The sequence below is a fragment of the Durio zibethinus genome, chromosome 6, assembly GCF_047325235.1.
Source record: "Durio zibethinus cultivar Kanyao isolate XHJ-2024 chromosome 6, ASM4732523v1, whole genome shotgun sequence".
Taxonomy (NCBI): domain Eukaryota; kingdom Viridiplantae; phylum Streptophyta; class Magnoliopsida; order Malvales; family Malvaceae; genus Durio; species Durio zibethinus.
The window spans coordinates 24,259,055-24,285,271 of record NC_143167.1 but is presented as its reverse complement, the minus strand read 5'-3'; the positions used below and the strand labels follow the sequence as shown (position 1 = coordinate 24,285,271).

General features: G+C 32.5%; 1 protein-coding gene across 1 annotated transcript; it reads left to right on the top strand.

Moving 5' to 3' along the window:
- Positions 1 to 1,535: 1,535 nt before the first annotated feature.
- On the top strand, positions 1,536 to 10,142 carry LOC111286618 (calmodulin-binding protein 60 B-like). The gene is made up of 9 exons (XM_022876678.2): positions 1,536 to 1,619; positions 1,849 to 1,993; positions 2,551 to 2,626; positions 3,864 to 3,922; positions 4,899 to 5,392; positions 5,482 to 5,642; positions 5,716 to 5,919; positions 6,903 to 7,131; positions 9,175 to 10,142. Exons 2-9 carry the CDS (start codon positions 1,881 to 1,883, stop codon positions 9,765 to 9,767), a joined length of 1,929 nt encoding a protein of 642 aa, XP_022732413.2. The 5' UTR covers positions 1,536 to 1,619; positions 1,849 to 1,880; the 3' UTR covers positions 9,768 to 10,142.
- Positions 10,143 to 26,217: the final 16,075 nt, after the last annotated feature.

Genomic DNA, 26,217 nt, shown 5'->3' with positions numbered 1-26,217 from the left:
GTTTTGTTCGGACATATTCTTGAAATTATTGATATATCCAATCCATGATATTTGAGCATTATAAAAGTTTTGATATTTTTAATTTATTATGACATTTCTGATATTGCTGCTACATTTCAATGTGTTTTTGTCAGTCATTATTTAAATATTTTACAAATTTTGAACATATTTGGTCAACATTTTCGTAGTGTAGCAATTGCAAAATTGTATTCAACTTGGAAATTTAACTATACTGCTTCCCAGAGTCAGAGTTCCGTCTTCGTCTTATCATCTGCCATTTCCTCTACACTGTACTGCTTAGGGTTAACGAGTCCGCTTTCTTCCTTTTCAACCGCTCTTTCTCTCGCCTCTCTTTTGTTTTTTTTCCCTCTTTTTCTTTCCCACCTCCTCTTCAATAGCCTATTAGTCATCTCCCACAAAGGTGATTGGTTCCATTTCTTTTTTAATTATTAATTAATTCTCATCTCTTTATAAATTAATTCTTATTCTTAGTAAGTACTATTCTATTATAAGCTGTAATTTTACCACTATAATTAAGTGAGGAGTGCAAATTTATCATTAATCTTTTAATTATTGTAATTTTATCATTATATTTTTAATTTTGAAATAAATTTAATGCTATATGTTAAATTTTGAGGTAATTAAAGAGTAATCAATAAAAAAATTCTGTTAAAATATTTATAATTCAAAAAATAATTTGAAAATAATATAACAAAAAATTAATCATAAAGTTAAAATCTCAATTATTTTATTTATTTTTATCATAATATTTTCTATTAAATATAATGTCACATAATTCAATTTTTTTTATGTTATTTTTATGTCATCATTATTTTTTTTTACTTTATATATAATATTATATCATTCTTTTTCGTTAATCTTGACCTTTTGTTTCTGTTATATTTTTTAAGATTTAATTATAAAACAATTTCTAATAGTAAATATTTTTAGTTGCTCCAAACTTATTTTAAATTAACCAAAACTCAAACTTATGATAATAAATTTATTTCAAAATTAAAAACATAATAATAAAATTACAACCATTGAAATATTAATCGTAATTTTCACGTACCATATCCATTCATAATCCTATAACTTGAACGAATCAGCATGTGACGTGTGGCATAAACACTGACGTAAGCTAAAAGGAAACACATAAACATGTCAAAAGTGACGTGGCAATCCCCGACGTACGGTCACGATTTAATCCCATTACTCACCCGACAAATCCCCTACGCAAACTCAGAGATGTACAAAAATCCAATCTGCTAATAAATATCCACTGCATCAGGGTCCACCGAATTGGCTTTCACCAATTCCTCAAAACCACTCCGCCCAAAGTCATCATCAACAAATCTTATCCGTCAAATGCACGAATGAACCATCGGATTACCGTGAATCATGACGTACGAGATTGTTACTCGAAACTCTTGTCCCAGCTAAGAGTCGCCAGAGTAGACCACCACACAAAAAAAAAAGAAGTCCAGAAGACCAAACAGACTTTATTTTACTTCAATAATAGTAACATAGTAATCACTGCTTCAAAAGATTTTCTCTCGGATTTTCTCTTTCCCAAACACAACCCTCGAAACGCTTTAGAATTTTCCTCTTTTTCTCAGGTTTTTTTCCTTCAGTTTCTCACTTTTTTTAAAAAAATTTCTTTATTATTTGTTCGGTTGTATTGTGAGTAACTGTTTAGTAAGAACTTAATTTTGCTGCTTTTGATTTTTCTTTAAGTTTAGTTTGTTTTTAGTGTTTAAAAGGGATTATGTTTTGCATAGTGTGAATTTGAAGTTATTAATTTGAATAGTGATTTTTAAGGGGGTTGATTTTGTTGTAACTATGCAGATCTGGGAAAATTAGGGTTTGGTACTTAGAAAATGCAGAGGCAAACTAGGTATATGGAGAGGACAAATAGTATGGCTAGAGGGAAGAGGAGTTTGGAAGGAGATGAGGACCAGAAGACCGAGCGAAAACGCCCCGCTTTGTCTAGGTATTTTCTTCTTTTTTTCCCCTTTAATTGTTTTGTAAATGGTACTTTGTTTGCTTGTTTTGGTTTCTTGTATATTTTGAGAACTTATGTTTGATCCTAGTTGTTGCTTTTTTTTTTTACTTTCATTTTTACTTCAGAAAAGAAAAAGCAAAAAGCGCGCTTGAATATAAAAGAAAATAATATTTTTGAATAATTAAAAATTACTTTTTTTTCCAACAAAATTTGTAACTTTGCTTTTGTATAGAACTACTATGTTACTTATAATTACATTTGTTCGTTGTAGTCAATTATGATCTTGCGGCAAGTTTTTTAGGAAGCAAAAAGCAAGTAGTAGAAGCATCAACCCCTCAGAGCAATTGGGGAAATGAAATACATATCTTTTTCAATTCCTCATAATGAATTATTAACTGGATAAGGTTTTTGACTTTTTGTCATTTGATTGTGTGATGTTCTTGGGAATTTTAAAGTCTTAATATCAGGTTTAAGAATTGAGGGGATCTTCTCTATGTGTAAGGCCCTAAATATTTTCTAAAAAATTACGTGTATATGTTATGCAGTGTAATTGTAGAAGCTCTTAAGGTGGACAGCCTGCAGAAACTCTGCTCATCTCTGGAACCCATTCTTCGTAGAGTTGTAAGACCTATTTCTTACTGCTTTTCTTTCTTTGTATTCGATTCTCTTGTTGTGGAGGATTTTAGGAACCTCTTAGTTATGCGTGATCAGTGCATCTGCGTTTTTCTTTTCCCTTTTGATATAGTGTTGGTTAGCACCATTGTCTTAAATGACACTGGTTTTAATTGTATGATGATGGTGTTCTTGACAAGTTTACACTTCTGCTGATTGGAGTTTTACTTCTGAATTGGTGCCATATATGTACGTGCGTATATGCCTACACATGAACATGCATCTCCTGTGCTTTTGGTGCTCAATTACCTTCTTTTATATAAACACAAACAAATATCCTTTTCATAATTTATCATCTATTTCTCTTCAATCTCTCTCTTTTCAAGGTTTCAGTTTCTTATGGGACTGGAGTAAATCCTATACATTTGAGTATTTGGATGAAGAGTGCTGATTGTCTTGTTTAACTTGTTCAAATGTTTTCTTATAAAACCTACACGCCATATAAGGGTTTCCTACTTTCTTTTTGTTTTTGGACTGTTCCAACTTTCATCACCCTGTTTGGTTTGAAGGTTTGTCATTCAATTATATTTTGGTGTGATTGGTCACTTGTTTTCCTGATGTTTGTTACTGCTGTCAAAAATTACATGATTCTTGAAAAATTACATTATTCTTACATATATTTTCAATTGGAGTCTTAATCCTGGATTAACACATGCTTATGTGAGAATGAGTCATGATTAGAACTTTTAGTTGATCTTGTGTTGCATTTATTACCATAATTGAGAATGACTATACCTTTTGGGATGTTACTCATTCTTCCTTTCCCAAACCCTCTTAAAAATGCTAATTGATATAAAAAATATTTTAAATTTGACTTTCTAACTGATCGCTTATTCATGCACAGTTATGAGTGTGATGAAGTTTTTCTAGGGTTTTTTATATTTTAAATACTCATGAAATAGGGTATCTGAGGTGTAGATACAAGCCTGCCCTGCATCCATGTGACAGATGTTCACTGTATGTGCTGAAATTTTGTTTATTTTTTTTGTTCACTTGATGTGTAGAAAATTTTGTTGGATGATACTAAAATGAGCTTTTTGTGTTTTGCATTTAAGAGACCAATTTAGAACAACAATTTTTATTGTAATTCTAAGAAAATTTATTTTGTATTCTTTTATTTTCCCTTTTGGATTATGTTCTTTTCCTCATATGTTTACATCTTGTTTCTGCAATTGATGCTTTGCAGGTAAGTGAAGAAGTGGAAAGAGCTTTGGCAAAATTAGGCCCTCCTAGACTTAATGGAAGGTAAAATATTTGTCCATTTATTTATGGTTGAAAAGTCACTTTTGCTATATTCTGATGTCTCAATTTTTAGGACGTTTACTTTATCAATTATAAGAGATGGACAATGGTGCCTGATAAGTGGTGTTACATCCCCTATAAGTTTGGTTTAGGATTTTGTGGTAGCTTTATGTTTAGCTTACCTATTGTCAATTGGTATACTTATCAAACGTTTTATCTTACGGTAGCTGGAGGTTTTGATTTTCGATTCTGAAATGATGGTTTTAATAAATTTTAGTTATTTTTAGAAATTCCAGCTTGTTTGTAGCATTGTGCATGATGATTTGAGAACGTCATATAGGATATTGAATGACACGTTTTTTACATTAAAAACATTTGTCTTTTGTTACTACAATAATTTTAGCATTTTCTTTGGGAATCATAGGTATTTTGCTGAATAATATGAACTGTGAGTGCTAACAAGGGTTTCTGTTAAATTTAATAGTTTGTGTTTTGTCTTGGCTCATTAAATAGCCAATATTTAAGAACATTGTGCATGAGAATTGAAGGGCTGCAGTGAAATCCTGAAAGAGTTTTGAAATGCTCTTTGGCTTTCTTTTCTTGTCCATTCTTTGTACGGTTGCTTTGGGTAATTAATTGCTTGACTTTGGGTGCACTTTAGCATTATTGATGCATCAATATGAAACTGATAAAACCCATACAACAAGCTTGGTTTTACGATAACTTTTATTAGATTTTTGGACCTAAACCCTAAATGCATACAATATTTTATCTTGATCTTTCTTCAACAAGCCTAGTTGTATTAGGTTTAGTTTATTGTTTTTTGGTGTTGTTTATTCTTTGCAAGAACCACCTTCTGCTTTAGCATTAAGGTTTGTTTTCTCTTAGTTGCTTTTTACTTTTATCTTTCCTCTTTTCCTATACAACATCTTTTACTTTTGTTATGTGGATAAAATCTTCTAATACTTTTGGTTTTCAGGTCTTCTCCAAAACGAATTGAAGGTCCAGATGGAAGGAGCTTACAGCTTCACTTCAGGTCCAGGTTGTCTCTTCCTCTTTTCACAGGAGGAAAGGTAGAAGGGGAGCAGGGTGCTGCCATCCATATTGTTCTAGTTGATGCTAACACTGGACATGTTGTAATAAATGGACCTGAAGCCTCTGTAAAACTAGATGTTGTTGTGCTTGAAGGTGATTTCAACAATGAGGATGATGAAGATTGGACACAAGAAGAATTTGAGAGCCATGTGGTAAAAGAGCGTGAAGGAAAAAGACCATTGCTGACTGGTGACTTGCAAGTGACCCTCAAAGAGGGGGTAGGGACACTAGGAGATCTCACTTTTACTGACAATTCTAGTTGGATAAGAAGCAGGAAATTCAGGCTTGGCTTGAAGGTTGCTTCTGGATATTGTGAGGGTATACGTGTAAGGGAAGCAAAGACGGAGGCTTTTACTGTCAAGGATCACAGAGGGGAATGTGAGTTCATACTTTGTAACATAACTAGTTTTTCATTCATGGATTTCTTGAAATTTCTTTTGTTTTTTTTTAATTGAATTGCTTGACAGTGTATAAGAAGCACTATCCACCTGCATTGAGTGATGAAGTATGGCGATTGGAAAAGATTGGGAAAGATGGGTCATTCCACAAGAGACTGAATAATGAAGGAATATTCACAGTTGAAGACTTTTTGCGGCTTGTGGTCAGAGATTCACAAAAGTTACGACATGTGAGTTGGATTTTGGTTTTGAAATAAATATGCTATTATTTGTATTTTCCTTCTGATATTTCTGTGTTTGTAGATTCTTGGAAGTGGCATGTCAAATAAGATGTGGGATGCTCTCTTAGAGCATGCTAAGACATGTGTGCTGAGCGGGAAGCTTTATGTTTACTTTACTGATGATTCAAGAAACGTTGGTGTTGTATTCAATAACGTATATGAGTTGAATGGCCTTATTTCGGGGGAACAGTATTTGCCTGCTGATTCTCTATCTGATAGTCAGAAGGTGGGTGAGATATATGCTGTTTTTCATTTTCTAATGAAATGCAACATGTCCTGTACTTTACTTTTCAGAGGCTACCAAAAGCAATGTTTCCTAGGCCTACAATAATATCTTTTTTGCAGTACTTTTGTATATGTTAGGTCGCCATCGGTCGGGTAGCCAATTGGTTAATTTCAACTTTCCTCTCTGTTAATGTATGTGAGAGATTTGTTCAAATCAATTGAAAGTCAGAAGAAATTGAAGAAAGGAGAAACTAAAAAACAGCTGCATTGAATGTTGTATTTTTGGGGGGTATTGATATTTTCCTGTGGCATTTCAATAAAATAAAACAATCAAGGAAATATTGGTAGCTGGATGGAATGACTGCTGCCTTATGAGTTCAGGGTAGTACATCATTCTGTCTTAAAAATTTGACCATTTGCATGCAGTTTCTAACTTTGCTGGTTGGATGTTCCTGCCCCGTAGCTTTCTGAGTTAAACTCATTGCTAAGAGAAGGCTAATCTGAGATTTTTTTTCTCTGTTTCTGGTTTGTAGTTTGGATATTGACCTTTTATGCTCATTTTCTGGTCTATAGTCATGTGGTACCTAAAGGCATGGGAGTGGCAGTTGATTTGTTTTAGGGGTGAACCAATAGCGTCTGAGCTAAGTCGTTCTTGCTACAGTATTTGTTGCATATGGTTTTTTTTTTTGGCCAAGATTTATCGTATAAGGTTTAGAATGAACTAAAGATTTTCTTTAATTTACAAGTGATAAAGAGTTATCGGGAACTTTGTTTGTTTGATGTTAAATTTAAATTTATCTTATACCATGGAGTTGCTTTGATTTACTTCCCAAATATGATTGTCCTTTGTTTTTCACCTTTTGATAGGCCTTTAATTGAGTTTGTACCTTGTCATTATTTTCAACTGCTTAAGTTCTGGGTGAGCTTTATTTTCAGTTTATATTTTCTAATTGAATTTAACAAGGGGAGCACAAATTTCTGCAGGTCTATGTAGATACGCTGGTGAAGAAAGCCTATGACAATTGGAATCAAGTCATAGACTATGATGGCAAGTCACTGTTGAACTTCAAGCAAAATAGGAGGTCAAGTGCCCGAAATGAACTTCAGATGGGTGCAATAAATTACCCTAATGCTTTAGATCATCAGCTGCAGTTACCGCGGTTGCCAGTTTCAGCTCCTACTGAGCAAGTGCACTCTGGTCTACAGGTTGAAGGTAAGCATTCTGACTACTGTAAATGTTTAGCTTTTAAGGAATTTTCATATGATATATAGCTCAGCTTAATCTTCCTGGAGTTATAAACATCATTTCACTTCTTGCTTGCTTAGTTCTTCTTTTCCTTGGTACGATGCAGAAGATTAACATGGTATTAGTAAAGGGTCTTTATGAAGGATGAATGCCTGCTATGAGCTAACCTAAATAAATAAAAAGATGGAACTACCTAATATAACGAAATTCTAAAAATAATTGAGACCTCTGTTTTATCTAGCACTAGCATCAACCATGGTACAAATTTCTTTGGCTGCTTTTTAACCTTTAGGTTATGTTACTTGGATGTATTAAAATTTTATCGACATGATCATGGACGCAATCTGGAACTGTCTGACATTAAAAAAATTGTTAGAACTTTGGGCTTTCATGGCATGACATAACCTCCTTGGCAGCACAGATATCTCTAGATTGGGGGTGCTATAATGGGTGAGAAGAGAGGAGTGAGGGATAGAGAGAAAAAGAATAAATCAGTGAGATAACAGAAATAAAAGGACAAAAGGAGAGGAAGAGAGGAAAAAAAAGGTGACAGTGGCTGACAGAATCATCGCATCACTAGAAATGATGCAAAGGAAGAGGACCATTTTGCTGCATTCTAATAGGGAAGAGAAGAAAAGAAATTAATGTTTTAACATCCCAGGGGTTTCAGGCCTTAAGCCCGCAAAAGGTTGGAAGCCGCTTGGTTTTCGTTCTTCTTTTATTTATTTATTTATTTATTTTTTGTTTGGGCCTTCAATTTTTTCATTTCATTGCTGGGATGTCTTTGGATGAAAAGGGGTAAAACCTCTTAGGTTTTTTACCTTTAATAGTAGTAATCCCTATAAAAATAGAAATGGTCCAAATTTGCATAACAAGACTTTGATTTTCCATTTTTTTCCATGTATAATACAAGCAGAAATTTCACATTTCAGAATAAGCTGACATTATGCTAACAACATTGCATGGAAGTAGCTATCTTGTGTTGCATTATGATCACCTAAATTGAAGCTAACCTTTATATCACACAAATAAAATCTGTATAATCCAATAATATACAATGCTTAAATAAATGTAAATACCATTTCTGATAAAAAAAAAATGCAAATGTAAAACAAGTACCTGCACCGTGTTCTTTGGATATTTTATGCTATATCCCTGTGTCTTAAGATTAGGGCAATTGATGAGACAGACAACCTAAATACATATTGACAGCCAATATTCTTACCCAAGGATCAGCAACATAGTCTTTAGGAATTGCATCTAGATTTATGTCTTGGCATTAGCCAAGGTCATAAATGGGAGGTTTTATCTTATTAGATTGTTTATAAATATAATTTCCGAAAGATATTGGATCAGATTTTAAATGGAAGGAAAGTTCTTTTCTAATCTTTTTAGTTCAAAAAGCAATTCTTCAACATCAGTGTCATTGAAACTGGTTGAACTAAGAAATTCTTTGATGTCAAAATGACTTTCTTCTAGATAGCAGTTATTATGGTGAAATTTTGATTAACAGTATGAGGTAATGTATTGCTTAACATCAGATATGAAAGTACCTTGGTCGTTGGAAATTTTGGTTTTTGTTTGTTTGTATTTGATAAAATTTGTTTCTCAAGCATGTTGAAGGAAATATATACCATTCTTACTGTAGTTGGTGCCTTTCCTATCAAGATGCCTAGATTGTAAAAGTTTTGTAAGGAAAGGTTAATAATAGCACCTATTTGTCATTTAAATCAATAATTTTGTCATAAATTACAGCAAAGTTACTGTGATTTTAGTTGGGAGTCTCCTGTTCCCTTATTGTTTTAGAGTTAAATACATCTTTATTTGAAGATGCGGTTGATATTTTGCCCTAAAGGATAATGCCTGTGTTATAGCATGGATTCTGATTGAGATTTTTAATATCATTAAGATTCCCAACTGTACAATTTTGAGGTTTAAAACCACCTTTGTTTCATCCAATCATGGCTGGCATTTGGGTAACTTCATTTATTTTCCTTTTGGTTACCTCAGGGTTTAATGATAATCAGTCAAACAGATACTCAGGGCAGTCCTACCTTGTGAATTCAGATTCTCGTAATCAATTTGACAGCACGCAGTTTCTGCCTCCTGACCAGCTGATTAACAATTCGCAGCAACCACAAAGCTCAAGAAATGATAACAATGTTGTTGGGCTGGCTCTTGGTCCTCCACAGTCATCTGCCTTAGGGTTCCAAAATGTTGGCTCTTCGATGCATCCATCAAATCTTAATCCTTTTGATGACTGGACAAACAACCGAGATAAGGGAGGTGAGGACTTATTTTCGGAGGAAGAAATTCGCCTCAGAAGTCATGAAATGCTTGAGAATGAAGATATGCAGCATCTTCTTCGCCTCTTCAGCATGGGAGGTCATGCTTCTATTAATGTTACGGAAGATGGTGGGTATGGGTTCCCAAATTACATGCCTTCCCCAATGCCAAGCTTTGTAGATGAAGATCGTTCACGTCCTGGCAAAGCTGTTGTTGGGTGGCTGAAGATTAAGGCAGCAATGAGATGGGGGTTCTTTATACGGAAGAAAGCTGCTGAGAGACGGGCACAGATAGTTGAGTTAGAAGAGGAAGAATAGCTATCAAGTCTTTTTAAGCGTCAAGCCTCTCATTTCTGATGGAAGTTGCTAGAACTCTCAATGAATGCCAGGGAAAAACTAGAGGTACTGATCGCATGAAATTATTGGTTTTAGAGCTTCTGAAGACCCTAATTAGACATTGGGAATCTCTTCTTGTACAGTTGCCCGTACAGTAAGATGTCTCTTTGACTTCCCTTTGTAATATGCTTTACCATTGGTTTGTGTATGATAATTCGAGTATCTGTTAAGAGGGTAAATTTGCTTTTAAGTTGATGGCCCCTCCCTTGACTGATTTTTCTAATGGATAAGGTGTGACCTAAGTTGTTTCAGTTAATTGTTATATAAGGCTATAAGCATCATGCTCGTACGTACTTATTCCTTGGTGCCCTTGCTTCTCTGATTCTCAGATGTTCTGGAATATGTAAGCTATTGTTGCCTGAGTTTGGTCGTCACTCAACCGAATAATGCACATCACTGCCTGAATGTTCAACCCAGGATGCTCAAGAAATTGACTAATAGTCTCTTTAACTTGGAAGTGGCTTAGGGGTTGGCAATCTTGTGTGGTGAGTTCGTTTTGGTTTACATCGAGAAAGGGTTATGTTTCAGACCAAACTTTTGGTTCAAAGGGAAAGTAGATCTTAAATTTCGGTTTGGATTGGAGATGAATTCCAGGTGTCATAGAATAAAGACTGATAATTAAATAACAGGATAAGAAATACAGACCAGAGAATTGAGAGAGAAAAACAGTTAGTTTTTCCATTCATAAAAATTTGGCTCGATACGTCATTGTACTCTAAATAAGCACAAGTGCCGAATTTGTTAGCTGTTTGCTAATTACAATAAATAAGCACAAGTGCTGAATTTCTTAACTGTTTGTTAATTGCAAGGAACCGTTAACAATTGAGCATCTGATAGCGATTAAATTTAGTATCCAATATAGAACCAACTAATTACAAGCGGCCACCTGCATCTTCAACGGTCATGCCCTATTTCTCGGTCTTATCTTTTTAGATATTGCCTTCCCAACTCTTTTATGCAGTGATTGTATCCATTTTCTCAATGTGCTCCTATAATTGTTCTACTATTAGTTGTAGCTGTTAATTTCATCACATTACCCTCCCCTCCCTTGTAAAAAATCCTTGTCCCCAAGAAGCAGAGGATGAAAATTGAGAACTAAGAATTGAGTACTCTTTCAATTTGGCATGGTCAGGACATAAATTGAACCACTCTACCAAGAGTAGAGTAACTACTTGGTTTCCTCTTTTGCCTATCCTCTCCTTGGTGGCATGGTCAGTAGGAGCCATACTTGGCACTATTTTAGGTCCAATTTTCTTCTTCAAAAGACTGACATGAAACACATGATGAATCTTGACAATGGTTGGTAATTTGCAGTGTGTACGTCACTGAACCAATTGTAGCAACTGAGGTAGGGTCCACAGTACTTAGATGAAAGTTTCAGATTCTTTCTTAGGGCTAATGTTGTTTCCCTGTAAGGTTGAATCTTCAATACATTTCATCCCTATAACTTGGAACTCTCTTTTTTTTTGTTCTTGTCTGCATAGAAGTTAATCTTTTATTGAGGCTTTCCCCTGTTAATCAATGATCAGCTTGTGCAATTGTTCTCTCTCCTTGAGCATTTTTTCTACAGAGACTTTAGCATTAGAACTAGCATCCCAAGAAAATCCGGGACGTTGGCAACCATACAGTGCGTGGAAGGGTGACATTCCAAGAGCCGTGTGATAATTGGTGTTATACAACCATTCAGCTAGTGGCAACCACTTACCCCAGGTCTTAGGACTAGGGAAGCACATAAATCTCTAGTAATGTTCCAAATATTGATTCAACCTTTCAGACTAACCATCAGACTCAGGATGGTTGGTTGTATTAAGCTGTACGCTAGTGCCTAGCAATTTCATTAACTCCTGCCAAATTGATCTCGTTAAAACCTTATCTCTATTAGATACAGTAACTTTAGGAGTACAATGCAACTTGTGGACTTGGTTTAAGAATAATTTAGCTACATCCAGAGCTGTATATGGATGAAAATGAGGCAAGAAATGTACATATTTGACAAATTTATCAATAATGAACACCATGTAGCTGAACTTCTGAAATTGTGGAAGCCATTCAATAAAGTCCATTGTGATTATCTCCTAACTTTTATTAGGGATAGGAACTAGTTGCAACATGCCTGGATAAGAAACATGTTCATTTTTGTTTCTCTGGCACACATCATATTGTTGGACATAGTATTGTACCTGCTTTAACATTTTTGGCCAATAGAAATACAAATTTAATCTGTAATAAGTGGCTTGAGTACCTGAGTGACCACCCAATGGAGAATCATGCAAAATTTGAAGAACTTGTTCCCTCAACTATCTATGGCTGCCTAGGTAAACTCTGCCTTTGAAACTAAGCATGCCATTGGTGTAAGATAAATGGGGAATAACAATAGGGTTAACAACTAAGGCTTCGATTTTTTGAGCAAATTCATCCCTTTTACAGCTATTCTAAAGCTCTGTTTGTTTCACCAAAAATAATTTTTCGAAAATAATTTTTACATTTTTAGGTGTTTATTTAGTAGAAAACTGATTGATCAATGAAAAATGACTTATTGATCAATAGAAAATAAAGTTATTTTTCTGAAAATTATATTATGAATTCGAAAAAGGAAAGATATTTTTTTTAAAAAAATTGTTTATAAGTAAGACTATTTATCAATGTTTTTTAGTATAATTTTACTTATAAATAATACTATATTAACAAATAATATATTAATAAATATTATTATATTAATAAATAAATATTATAATAATATATTATTAATAAATAATATACTATTAATATAATATAATATTAATAAATAAATAATATTAATTAATAAAAATTATAATATTATATTAATAAATAATATAAAGAATAATAAATAGTTTTATTTTAGGTATTTTATATTAACATAATATTTTAATATTAAATATTATTATTAAAATAAAATTATTTTTGAATATTAATAATTTTAATATACTTTAATAATAAATAATTTTTAATTTTTAATACTTTAATAGTTACACTAATATTTATTTGGAAAAAAAAACATATTTTTTCAAAAAATAATGAAATAATAAAAAATATTTTTCATTAATTTTTCTAAACAACAAAAATTTTCTTTTAATTCAAAAAATGTAAATATTTTTCAAAAATTATTTTTTAAAAATAAACAGAATCTAAATCTCATTAACCCGTTCAGAAATGATGGTGGTAGAGGTCATACTTTGGCATTGAGCTTCTTTTTCGTGTTGTACCCTTCCTTCTCTTATAAGATACGTAATCGGTTTTCATTGCCCAACTAAAAGCTCTATTTCTTATGACACAAGTAATCACGAAGGCAAGAGTTCAGTTCGCACTATCACTGGGAGGTTTACATCGCTGCCCTAGCTTTGTGTTAAAGGCACAACGGAAAGAACTACAACCTCTATTGACGTAATATTCATTCATTGTGGCCAGATTAGGCATCTGCTGCCTTGCTCATTTTGCCCTTTCTATATTGATTGGAATAATCTAATCCAAATAGCTTGGTCAACCCTTTCTCTTGTATAGTTATTGTCATCTTCTATTCTAACAAGTAATGCCTTCATCTGGTAATAGCCATCACTATGCATAGGTACTCATTCTCATAAATGGACAAATCAAGACCTAAGACTTTACTCAAGTAAGCTAAGGTCACCCTTTCTGAGTTAATACAGCTCCATTGCCGATAGAACTAGCATCAGTTTCAAGGTAAAAAGGCTTGAAAAAATCTGGTAGTGCCAGCATACCAGAAATGCCCACCGCTTCCTTGAGTTGATGAAAGGCTGCTACAGCTTCATGGCTCTAATATAACCCATTTTTCTTTAACACGTCTATTAAAGGCTTGCTGATCATGATATAATTCTTGATAAATTTCCTGCACTAACCAATCATTCCCAAAAAGCCTTTTATGGACTATAAACTTTTAGGCAATTGTAAGCTTCTTATAGCTTCCACCTAAGAAGGTTTGTAGATACTCCATCGACTGAAATGATATGGCCTAGGTATTTGACTTGATTTTAGCCAAAGAAACACTTAATCCTTTTTGCAAAGAGTTTGTTTGTCATAACATATAGATTCGTAAATTTATAGCTAGATTTAATAAATGGAGTCGTCACCAATCTTTTTTATCTAGGTGTAATTAGCCACCTAAGGAATTTATCCTCTTAATGAGCTCTTAAGCTTGAGTAAGAGTAATAGGTTCAGGTTTACTAACCAAAACAAGATTTGAAAGTTCGGTTACATATGATAAATGTTATAGCACTCCCACATGTCCATCCACAGGATGATACCATTTTATTTTAAATTTATCATAAGGTATTAACTCTAATAGTTTTAATTCTTATGTTAAAATATTGAAAATAATTCTTAAGACTCTCCATCAATCTGATAAACTTCTTAAAAATATTTTTTCACCTCAAGAATATTCAAAGATCCTATTTGTTTTCTTGAAGAGACTTTATCATCAGAAAAAAATGTTTAATCATTTTATATTTTTTTTGAAAAAATATCTAATTATTCTATAATTTTGGCCAAATTAAAAATATTTTCTCTTTTGAATTTCTAAATTCTCCACCATTTGGGCCTATTTAGAAATTCCTTTTATTTCTCTTTTTCTTTTAAAAAGAAATAATATGACAATTATTTTTCTTGAAATTTCATTTAAATTCTTCCACCATTTGAGACAAATTTAAAGAAATTTCTCACCAAGAGATTTCTTAAGAATTACCATTTGAAATTTCTAAGAGTCCCATAATTGGATAAGTGTAAAATATTTTAACTAAAATTTTTTATTTGGAAAAAAAATACAATTACTTTTATTGAAATTCATCTAAATTATTTCACTATTTGAGACAAATTTAGAGAAATTTTTCACCTAGAGATTTCTTAAGAAATTTACTATTTAAAATTTTTAATAATCCCATCATTAGGCAATTTGTATTTAATTCCAAAATTTTTATTAATAATTTTTTTATTTTTTTATTTTTGATTTTTTTGTTTGTTTGAAAATAAATATTAATTATTGTTATTGAAATTTCATCTAAATTATTTCATCATTTAGAACAAATTTAGAGAAAAATTTTCACCTAGGAATTTTATAGAAGTTTACCATTTGAAATTTCTATAAATTTCATCATTGGATAACTAATACTTATTTTCAAAAAATATTTTATTTTTTTATTTTTTATATTTTTTCTCAAATTTAAACATGCAAAAATACTAAGAAAAAAACAAACACATAAATAAAATATTAAATAAAATAAATAAAAAATACCAAAAAATAAAAATGGCTTGGCTGGAGTGGCTCGATTTCAGACACAAAAAGCAGCTAAAAAACACGACTCAGGGAAATTGGCTCGGGTCTACTCGGCTATAGGGTTTGATTGGGAGGCGAGTTAGTGAAGTGGGTTGCGCTCGAGTTGGGTTGACCCGAATAAAAATACGTGGATCTTAAGGGTTTCTTAATGTTAAAACGACATCGTTTTGATAGGGTATAAATAGCAAGAATTTGGTATTTCTCCTTCCCCCTCACTTTTTTTTCCCCTTTCTTTTCCTCTCTCTTTAAACCACTAAGAACACCGGTTTAATCCTTCACAGATTTTGGGGTTATCACCAGAATTTGGGTAGGTTTGTAGGAATCTAGCCAGAAGTTCACTGATTTATGAAAAATAGATGTCAAAAACTAAGAACTTCACTAAAAACTGGGAATTTCATCAAAAAGTTATCGAAAAATTCAAATTTCATCCAAAATTTTCATTGGAATATGGAAATTTCCAAAAAATTTCCAAAAAAAAACTTTTTAATCCCCAAAAATTTTTCTAAAAATTCTTAACTATTTTCGTGACTGCTTTTCTTCACCTTGATCTTTGTATTCTACTTTTTGTGTTTCTGTGTGTGTTCTTAAGCTTCTTATCAGTGGGTATTTATAAGCTTAATCAAAATAGTTTTTAATCAACTCTATGTCCACTTTTGGTTAGACTTTCGCATTATCCCCGAACATAAAATTTATCCTAAGGAAATTAAAATCAATTGCAATTATGCTAGCACCCCATACACGGTAGAATTTATAGTTTTTTTATTTTTTTCTTTTTTTTTTAGCTATTATCCCATCATTATCTAAAAACACTAAAGATAAATCAACTAAAAAATAAAAAAAAATAAACTAAAAAAATCGTAGATAGCCATCAAAATAAAATAAAATAAAATAAAATCTAAAAAAAATTAAAAATACATAAATAAAACAATAAACATTTTGGGCCTAACTACTTGGACTTTATTGGGCCAAGCCCTATAGGCTTGGGCCCGAACCAATTAGGATGTCTACAACTACATTTCTTTATGCATTCTTTGTGCAACAGGAATTGTGCAAAGAAGTAGACACCTTTCATGTCCAAATAATCATCTTAACATGTTCATATTTTTTGTTTGCTTTTTTTTTGTTTTGTTTTTTTTTCAAACACTTACACTAGTTGAATAACACAAAACTCCTCTAAGCAGAGGCTCACAACTTTGAAAAAATAAATATGGCTTCTTTAAATAAAAGCTCAACAACTTTGAAAAATAAATAAAGCTCTTATAAATAGAAGCTCAACGACTTTAGAAAATTAAATAAGACTCCTTTAATCAGAGGCTTAACGACTTTGAAAAATAAATAAAACTCCTATAAGCAAAAACTTAATGACTTTTGGAGAATAAATAAGGCTCCTTTAAGCAGAGGCTCAATAACTTTGAAAAATAAAAGCGCATTTAATCAGAGGCTTAACAATTTTGAAAAATAAAATAAGACTTATCGATAATCATGTCTAGAGGGGTCATAAATCGTATTTGAAGGAATTTTAAGAGATCATGCCCGAAAGTTTTAAATATCATTCCTAATACTGAGAAATATCCTTTCCCAATGATTAGAACCTTACCTTATAAGTTTTTTCTCAAACGAGAATTTTCACATATGTTTTTTCTACGTGAGATCTTGGAATATCCTTGCTTCCTAAATTTATGCACTAGACCTTCTCAAATGTAACGTATGATATGCACTAGACATTTAGAAATGTAATGCATGCTATGCAAATGTTGATTAATTAATTTCTCCTTAATTATGGAACTCAAGTTTCTCAAGCTCCTTTTTTAGGCCTCAAACCCTTCAATCTTCAGGTATTAAGATCGAATCAATGTAATTCTTAATCATCCCTCTCATTTAACTCCCATCTTTTCTTTTTAAAGAAATCTTTTTTCAAATTCAATGTCCCTATCAGGAATTGAACATTTTATATTTACCTTTGTCACTCTCATCCTTTCCAAGGTAATGTAGAAATCCTTCATGCTATTATTCATTTATCAATCATTATTTCAATCTCAAAAAGTAAGAATGCATTTACACATTTCTTCAATTGTAAAGTATTAAAGAGAAAAGAGTAGGAATGGTTGGGAAATAATCAACAAAAAAAAAAAAAACACAAAGAATGAAGTGGAATATCTCTTATTAGCAAAAATGATAGCATAACTTTAGCTAGTGTGAAAAGGAAAAAATTACAAAGATGGGTATGGGGAAACAATGCCCAAAATAAACAATTAGATAATCATGATAACATATCTTGATGTCTTTTTCTAAAAACTTAACCATTTGATGCACTTAACAACTTAGAGCTCATTAGAACATGCTAGCCTCTATGCTGGTGAATTTTCAAATTTGATGTTGTATTCTCTTTATCTAAGTTACCTTTTCAAGTTTTCAACTTAGATAAACTCTTTTTAACTTAAACCACCTTTTTGGGTTGTCTCATTTTTTATTTTTTATTTTTTTTAAGCATAATATTTTTTCACAGCATTAGAATTTATAGGATGTGATAAATTATCGCCACCCATCTCAACTAATAACAATGCTCCACCTGAGAAAGCTCATTTTACTACATACGGCCTTCCTAATTCAAAGTCCACTTTCTTCTATTATCATGCTGGCTTGAGAGAATTCTTTTCAAGATCAACTCTCTTTTTCCAAAACAACGAGATCGAACCTTTTTGTCATGAACCCTCATCATTCTTTTTTGATATAGCTAATTATGGCACATCACTGTCAATCTTTTCTCTTTGATGAAATTCAATTGTTCATAGCGCTATTGAATCCATTTAGCCTCTTTTAGTTTGACTTCTTTTAGAACCTTCAATGATGGGATTTCTACTTCTACTGGCAATATAGCTTCCACCCTATAAAAAAAAAAAAGGGGTTATGCCTGTAAAAATACGCTTTAATGTTTGATAAGCAAGCAGCACAAATGGTAACTTATTATGCTAGTTTTTATAGGTTTCAGTCATATTCTCAAGAATTTTTTTATATTCTTATTTGCCACCTCAACTACCCCATTCATTTGCAGATGGTATGGTGCTGAATTATGATACCTGATCTTGTACTAGGTACATATTTCCTATATCATCTTACTATTTAGATTTTTGGCATTATCTGAAATGATTCTCTCTAGAAGTTTATATCTCTAAATGATTTCTCTCTTTATGAACTTGCAGACCATTGATCGTGTCACATTTTCAAATGATGCTGCTTCCACCCATTTCGTGAAATAATCTATCATCATGAAAATGAACTTCTACTTGTTGAAGCCTTTAGGGTAATAGAACCAAAAACATCCATACCTTACATCAAGAATGGCCAGGGTGGTGTCAAAACATGTAAAGTAGACGGTGGAGCATGAATCTTATCAGCATAGATCTGGCATTTGTGACATTTTTAGGCTTAATCAATGCAGTTGCTCTCTATTATCAACTAATTGTACCCTACTCTCATGATCTACCTTGTTATCGTATGTCCATTTGCATGTGCCCTATATATTCCATCATGTACCTCTGTAATGTTCTTCTTTACCTTGACCTTATTTACATATTTTAACAATACTTGATCATGGCTCATTTTGTACAAAACATCTTTATTTAAGAAAAAACTCATAGCTAGTCTCCGGATAACCTTTTTATTGTTCTCCATTGCTTGGATGGGGTATTGCTAGTTTTTAATGTATTGCCAGATATTATAATACCAAGGCTTCCCATTTTTTTTTCTTTTACATTAAAGTAATAAGCTGGCACATCCTTGACATCTAACTTAATGGGCTGAATATTGATATTATCACTAACTCGAATCATTGTTATCAAAATAGCCAAGGCATCAACAATCAAATTCTTTTCTCTAGGTAAATGATCAAATTGAATATCTTCAAACTACTTAATCAACTCTAGGATATACTTATGATATGGAATAAGTTTCAAATCTCTCGTCTCCCATTCTACTTTCAATTAATATATAACTAGAGCTGAGTCTCCAAACACTTTTAATGCTCTAACTTTTCTATTTATAGTAGCTTGTAAACTAATGACACATGCCTCATATTTAGTGATGTTAGTTGTACAATTGAAATTCAACCTCGCTGTTATAGAATAATATTGTTATTTTTTTACATTAAAGTAATAAGCTGGCACATCCTTGACATCTGCCTTAATGGGCCGAATATTGATATTATCACTAACTCGAATCATTGCTATCAAAATAGCCAAGGCATCAACAATCAAATTCTTTTCTTTAGGTAAATGATCAAACTGAATATCTTCAAACTACTTAATCAACTCTAGGATATACTTATGATATGGAATAAGTTTCAAATCTCTCGTCTCCCATTCTACTTTCAATTAATATATAACTAGAGCTGAGTCTCCAAACACTTTTAATACTCTAATTTTTTCTATTTATAGCAGCTTGTAAACTAATGACACATGCCTCATATTTAGTGATGTTATTTGTACAATTGAAATTCAACCTTGTTGTTATAGGATAATATTGTTCTTCTAAAGAAATTAAAATTGCCTCAATTTAATGTCCCAAGGCATTGATAGCTCCATCAAAATACATTTTCCAATGCTTTTCTTCATGCTTTTCCTTCTTCAGTTAGGAAATAGCTATTAAATCTTCATAAAAAAAATTCTAACCTCATTGGCTCATAATCTTTAGCAACACGATTTACGAGAAAATTAACTATAGCACTTTTTTTTATTGTTTTCTAGCTTACATATATGATATCATACTTCGAAAGCATTACTTGCCATCTAGCAATTCTTAGATCTAGTTTTGCTATAAGCTAGGTGGTATGATAAAGCATATATTGTTTGAGTTTTTTGGTAGTCTAAGCTAATGCACAACACATTTTCTTCAAAGAAGAATACTTAAACTCATATTCTGTGAATTTTTTACTCAAGTAGTAAATAGCTCTCTCTTTTTAACTAGACTCATCTTGTTGCCCTAGCATACATCCTATTAAATTCTTGTACACCATTAAGTATAACATTAAGGGTTTTCTTAGAACAGATGGTACCAATACTGAAAGATTTGATAAGTACTGTTTAATTTTATCAAAAGTCGTTTGGCATTCCTCATTCCATTCTTTAAAGTTATTCTTATGAAGGAGCTTAAAAATGGGATCACACTTGTAAGTAACCTAAAAATAAATCAAGAAATGTAGTTTAATTTATCCAAAAAACATCAAACTTATTTTGGTATACTTAGGAGTGATAAATTTTGAATGGCTCATATTTTGTTAGGATCGACTTTAATCCCTTTTTCACTGACCACAAAGCCTATCAACTTTCTTGACCTTGCCCTAAATGTACATTTTGCTAGATTCAACTTAAGTTAGAATTTTTTCAACCTTTCAAATAGCTTTATGAGATTGGTGACATGATTTTTGTTTTTTCAAGATTTTGCTATCATATTATCCACATACACTTCAATCTTTTTATGCATCATGTTATGAAAGAGTGTCACCATGGCTCTTTGATACGTTGCCCTAGCATTTTTTAAAATAAAAGGCATGACTTTGTAGCAAAAGATTTCCCACATAGTCATGAAAGTGGTTTTTTCCATGTCTTCTTTAGCTATCTTTGTTTGGTTATATCCTGAGAACCCATCCATAAAAGAAAACATCGAATGCTTGATCGTATTGTCTACCAGTGTGTCAATATGAGGTAAAAAAAGTTATCATTTAGGCTAGCCTTATTCAAATCATGATAATCTATGCACATTCGCACTTTTTCATCTTTTTTGGGGACCAATACTATGTTGGTGATACGTGGCCACCTGTAAAAAACCTATATCAAACTATTTCTTCACCTTTTTTTTTATCTTTAATAGCATTTTAGATTTTATTCGCCTCAATTTTTGTTAGACTGGTTTACATTTTGGCTTCAAAGGTAGTCTATGTTCTATTATTTCTATACTAAGCTCTAGCATATCCTGATAAGACCAAGCAAACACATCTACAAATTTTTGAAGTAGATTTTCTAATCATTGCCTATCTCTTGATGAAAGTGAAATGCCAATTCTAATCTCTTTCTTATTCTCCTCATCTCTTAAATTCACCAATTTAGTTATCTCTTGATGAGGCTTAATGGGTTTACTTTCTTGCTCGATCAATCTCATTAAGTCTGGAGGGATAACATACTCTTTAGAATCATCTTCGTTATCAAGTTCATTAGTGTTAATTGAATTCTCAAAATTAACTCTTTGATCATTATCACGATTATCTTTCTATTTATTTAAGGACTTGAAATTGAATGAAATGGGATATATTGGCAAGATGTGTTTAAAAAATGGAAAAATGAAAAAATAAAGGCATTAAAAGAAATGAATGAAAATGCATCCTTCCTAATCTTTATTAAAATAATAACAGATAAATGGCCCAAACAAGAAAGACCACCCAATGCCTTAGGCATAAGCTATTGGAATATATAATTACATTGAATTGGTTTCAATGGTAAAAAACATTTCGATGATGCTCCAATTGTTTAGCTCATAATCTGACGGACAAGGGAAAACCTATGTTTCTTACTCATTCCCTTTTTCATCTTTAATTACATAGATGGATAATTCAAAGAATGCCTCTTCCACGCTTTATTCTAAATTTTTTTTTATAGTTAGGTACATGAACCCTCAAAGGCTTGAAGGTCTCATACAAATGTGGGATGATCATTAGTCTTGCTGTCTTACTTGCTTATCTTTTATTGATCTCTCAATCTTTTACTTTATAGCCTAGGCCTAGCCTTTCACTATTATCTATTATTGTTAGAGGCTTTCTTATCCCTTACAAATTTCTGCCCAGCTCTATTCCAAGATACCAACCCTTATTGATAACCTAACTTACCACTATATTTGAATATTGTTGGCTTTTAACTTCTTTGCCCATATTATTGACTAGTTCAAAGGACTAATAAAAGCATTCCACTACTTCCTCAATAGCTTCTACATATGAAGTATTTAATGGTTGCGTTACTAGCTTGTCTTCCTCCCCAAACACCATTACCAACCTATTTTCTACATTGAATTTGATCTTTTAGTACAGGGTAGAGGGGATAGCACCTACCATGTGAATCGATGGCCTTCCCAACAAGCAGATATAAGAAAATGAGATATCAATTACTTGAAATTTTACATTGGAAGTACACAACCCAATTTGTAAGGGCATCTCTGTATCTTCTAAAACTTTTCTCCTGGTCTTATCGAAAGCTCGGACAACCATTTGGCTATCATTTATATGTGACTAATCGATAGGTAGCCTTGCTAAAATTGACATAAGCATGACGTTAATAGTAAAATTATTGTCGATGAGGACCTTGGCTATAATGTGGCTTTTGCACTTGACAATAATATGCAAAGCCTTGGTGTTTCCCCTTCCTTCTGAATGAATTTCATCATCACTAAATGCAATGTAATTAGGCATGACCAGGTTTTTAGCTAAGTGATTCACATATTCAATAGAGATATTATATGCCACATATGCCTAGTTTAACACCTTTAACAAGGTATTTCAATGTGGTTTTGAATTTAATAACAAAGATAACAATGAGATTCATACTGACATCTTGTTCAACTTTTCAACCACTGAGTATTCACTATGTTTCACCAACTTTAAGAATTCACAAGCTCTTTTTTTTACACTGACTTTTGACATTATTCTTCAAGTACCACTTTTGGATCACTCTGTTCTTTTCCTATTTGGCTTTCTCTTTTTTAGCCCCTTTCAGTATTTTTAGAGTGTAACATCTTCCATTTCAAGTGATGCCCCATACACTAGTTATACTGACGGTATCAAACTTAAAGACATTCTCCTTTTACCCCTGGACCACTGTATTGCAGCCATATTTCTAAGATATCGCTTTATCATCCTTATATGAGAATGAAATCGATATTTTAAAAGTTACTGGCCTAGGAATGAGCTTGTTTATGATCGACTTTGGCTTGTCCCTATAGTGACTTATTACCAGTTTTGAAAATAATTTTGATGGCCTATCGATCATAGATACTTTAGCACTCTTTGAAACCTCTCCCTCTTTATAGAATTTAATATAGTATGAATCCATAAGCTTTTGTACCTCATCGTGAAATTGCTCACAGGTTTCAATAGAGTGGCCAATTGCCCCATTATGATATTTACAACTTTCACCTGCTAAATATGCTACATGATAACTGCATAGACTCACCGACTGTATTACGTCAACTTTTCATAAGGTATCAAATAGCTGACTAAGAGGGGTCTTGATTTTTGTCATTTTTTTCAGAGGACACTCTCATTCCTCACTCAAAGTATTCACATTATGATTAGACAAAAGATTGCCACTAACGTTTGGTGTAGTTATCCTCCCTATATCTAAGTTGATCATTCTATCTTTGATTAATTGTTACACTTTATGCTTCAAGACAGTGCAATTTTCAATGGAATGACTAGCAATCTTGTAATGATAGTCATAATGGGTTGTGAGATCATACCACTTGGGGTAAGGTGGCTTGAGTGGTTTTAATCGACTAGGAGCAATCAGATGAATGTTGTAGAGCTTTCGATACAATTTCATATATGTCATAGAGATTGGATCAAATATAGGTTTTTCACGAGCAGTTCATGGCTCTGTTGAACCATCTATTGGATTAGCAAGATAAGTCTGAGGTCTTGGAGAAGGTTGAGCATTAGAACTGTATATGGTATTTTAAGGTCTGAAAGAAGGTTGATATGTTTGGGGGTAGGATGGCTATGGGATTGGTTGATATAGGTAAGGGGAAGCATTATTCATAATGGGATAACACAGAGTAACCCTGTGATGGATAGGGTTGCATTCCCTATCATTTTTTCATAATAGAGAGATTTTAGAATACTGACAAATAATATTGTAGTTTTCTTTTTAGTTAGAGGAGGTTGCACTTGAGAAGCTACATCTCTCCACCTCTTGACATATTTCTTAAATGACTTATTTATCTTTTTCTTCATGTTTTGCAAAGACAAATGATCAAGAGCCAAATCCATGATATGTCGGTATTGACTGATGAAGTCACGGGCCATATCATTTTAAGAATAAATACAAGTTCTGTCCAGCTGGACATACCACATAGTAGTAGAGCCAATAAAACTATCTTAAAAGGTGTGTATTAGTAGCTTTCCATTATGGGCATAGGCTCCAACTTTTGACAGTACATAGTAATATGGGTCTTTGGGCACTTCATACCATTATATTTTTCAAACTTTAAAACCTTGAACTTTGGAAGAATAATCACATCTAGGACTAAATAGAGCTCAACAGCATTTACTGAACCATAAAAATCAATTCCTTCCACAACTCGTAACCTCTCTTCTAGCATACTAATTTTTTATTCTTTCAGAGATTTAACCACTTTTGCTTTCTCTCTCTCTTTTTCCTTTAGATTATCCAAATCAAGAACTTAGGTTGGTTCCATTATTTTTTCATTAAAAACAAGATTCATATAGCTATGGTAATGCCCTTGGTTTGAAGCTAATGGCATTTCAGGATATGTAGGATAAGTGAACTATTATGGTGGTACCTTTTGTGGAGGTTGGGCTTGAGGTGGACCAAAACCATGTGGATATAAGGGGTTAGCCACTTCTTGTGATGGATGGTCATGTTGGTTGGTATTTTCCTCTATTTTTTCCCCTTATTTAACTTATTGAGAGCATCTAAAATTTTATTTAGCTCACTTTTAGGTTTTTTTTTAGCTTTTTTTATCTTCTCAAGACAATAAGAGTTTTCTTACTCCATTTGTCTAGCTCGGGTCCTTATGTTGTATCAATGAGTGGGGTTTCTATTGGGTGGAGCTATAATTGAACTTTGAGTACCATAATTATATTATTATTAGAAATTATATGCTTTATGTTTGATATGTTAATGCATGAATGAAATGTACTAATATTTGCCACTTCACCATTATTGATAAAAAATCTCAATTTGAAACTTTATTTAATAAAATTTCAAAATTACATCCTAATAAAGCCAAAGCAATATTCTAAGATCTTAAGCATCATCATTTATTTCTAATGCCTTCTTATAAATTTTCTAGCTTACTGGTAATGATTTTGTGCCTTGTCTAAGAAATCAAGCAATCGTTACCTATAAGCTCCCATTGTTTACACCATAGCCTTAAAATCTTTCACTCCTTATTCCATTTCTAATGCTTTGTCAGTAACAATGCATAACTGATCAAAAAAATGCCTTAGATGTTTTTATTTTTCTATGCACATATCTTTCTATAGTTCACATTGTTTGGCTTGTCTCCTACATTCATTAGACAAGGCTTTTACCTATGTTGTGCGTCAATCCATTATCTCTTATAGCATCTAGCTATGTTTGTGTGCCTTAGCAGTGGCCTTTTGTCATTCTTCCACCTTGCTTTCAGTAATTCATTTTCTTTCAAGAGTTGGGCAAGCTCAGGCGCGATTGATGAATGTCTCATATCTAAATCATTGAAAAAAGCTTTCTATTAATCTTTTTGCTTCATGACGCTTTGGATTTTCTATTTTTTAAGCCTTAAACTCTCTTCCATTTCTAATTTCAATCACTTATTTTCTTGTTCCAATTTATCTTTCTTGGTTTGGATTTTTTTTTTAGCCATTTTCACTTTAAGCAAGGAATCTTGAGGAACCAATTTTGGGGAGTGGCCAACTAATTGTTTTCAAGGAAACACAATGTCCTTACCCCTCATTGCATGCCACATAATATATTATGGGGTAATGTCATAAGTAAGCCTCCCTTAATTAACTCTGATAGTTTGCTTCCATGCTTTTTTGATCTTTTCAATCATTCCATATACCCCTTTCTCAGTGAAAGAGAATTTCCATTAGTTAAGTCCATAGGTTTCTGGAATGAATTCCTTGCATCCGAATTATCTTCTTACCAAAGTTGGAGCATAAGTAATAGCACCCCATAGGCCTAATAGGAATACCTAAAGTTGACTCTCACAACTATACAACACTGTGTCATGACGCATCCAAGGAGCTCTCTAAATTATCCTTTGGTTATCAACCTATTCTTTTTTTAACCTTGCTTTAGGCCATGT

Excerpts from the sequence above, each read along its gene's own strand:
- LOC111286618 (XM_022876678.2), top strand. The coding sequence starts at position 1,881 with ATGCAGAGGCAAACTAGGTATATGGAGAGGACAAATAGTATGGCTAGA. Across the intron at positions 5,643-5,715 it reads ATTCACAAAAGTTACGACAT|ATTCTTGGAAGTGGCATGTC; the intron begins GTGAGTTGGATT and ends CTGTGTTTGTAG. Across the intron at positions 7,132-9,174 it reads CTCTGGTCTACAGGTTGAAG|GGTTTAATGATAATCAGTCA; the intron begins GTAAGCATTCTG and ends TGGTTACCTCAG.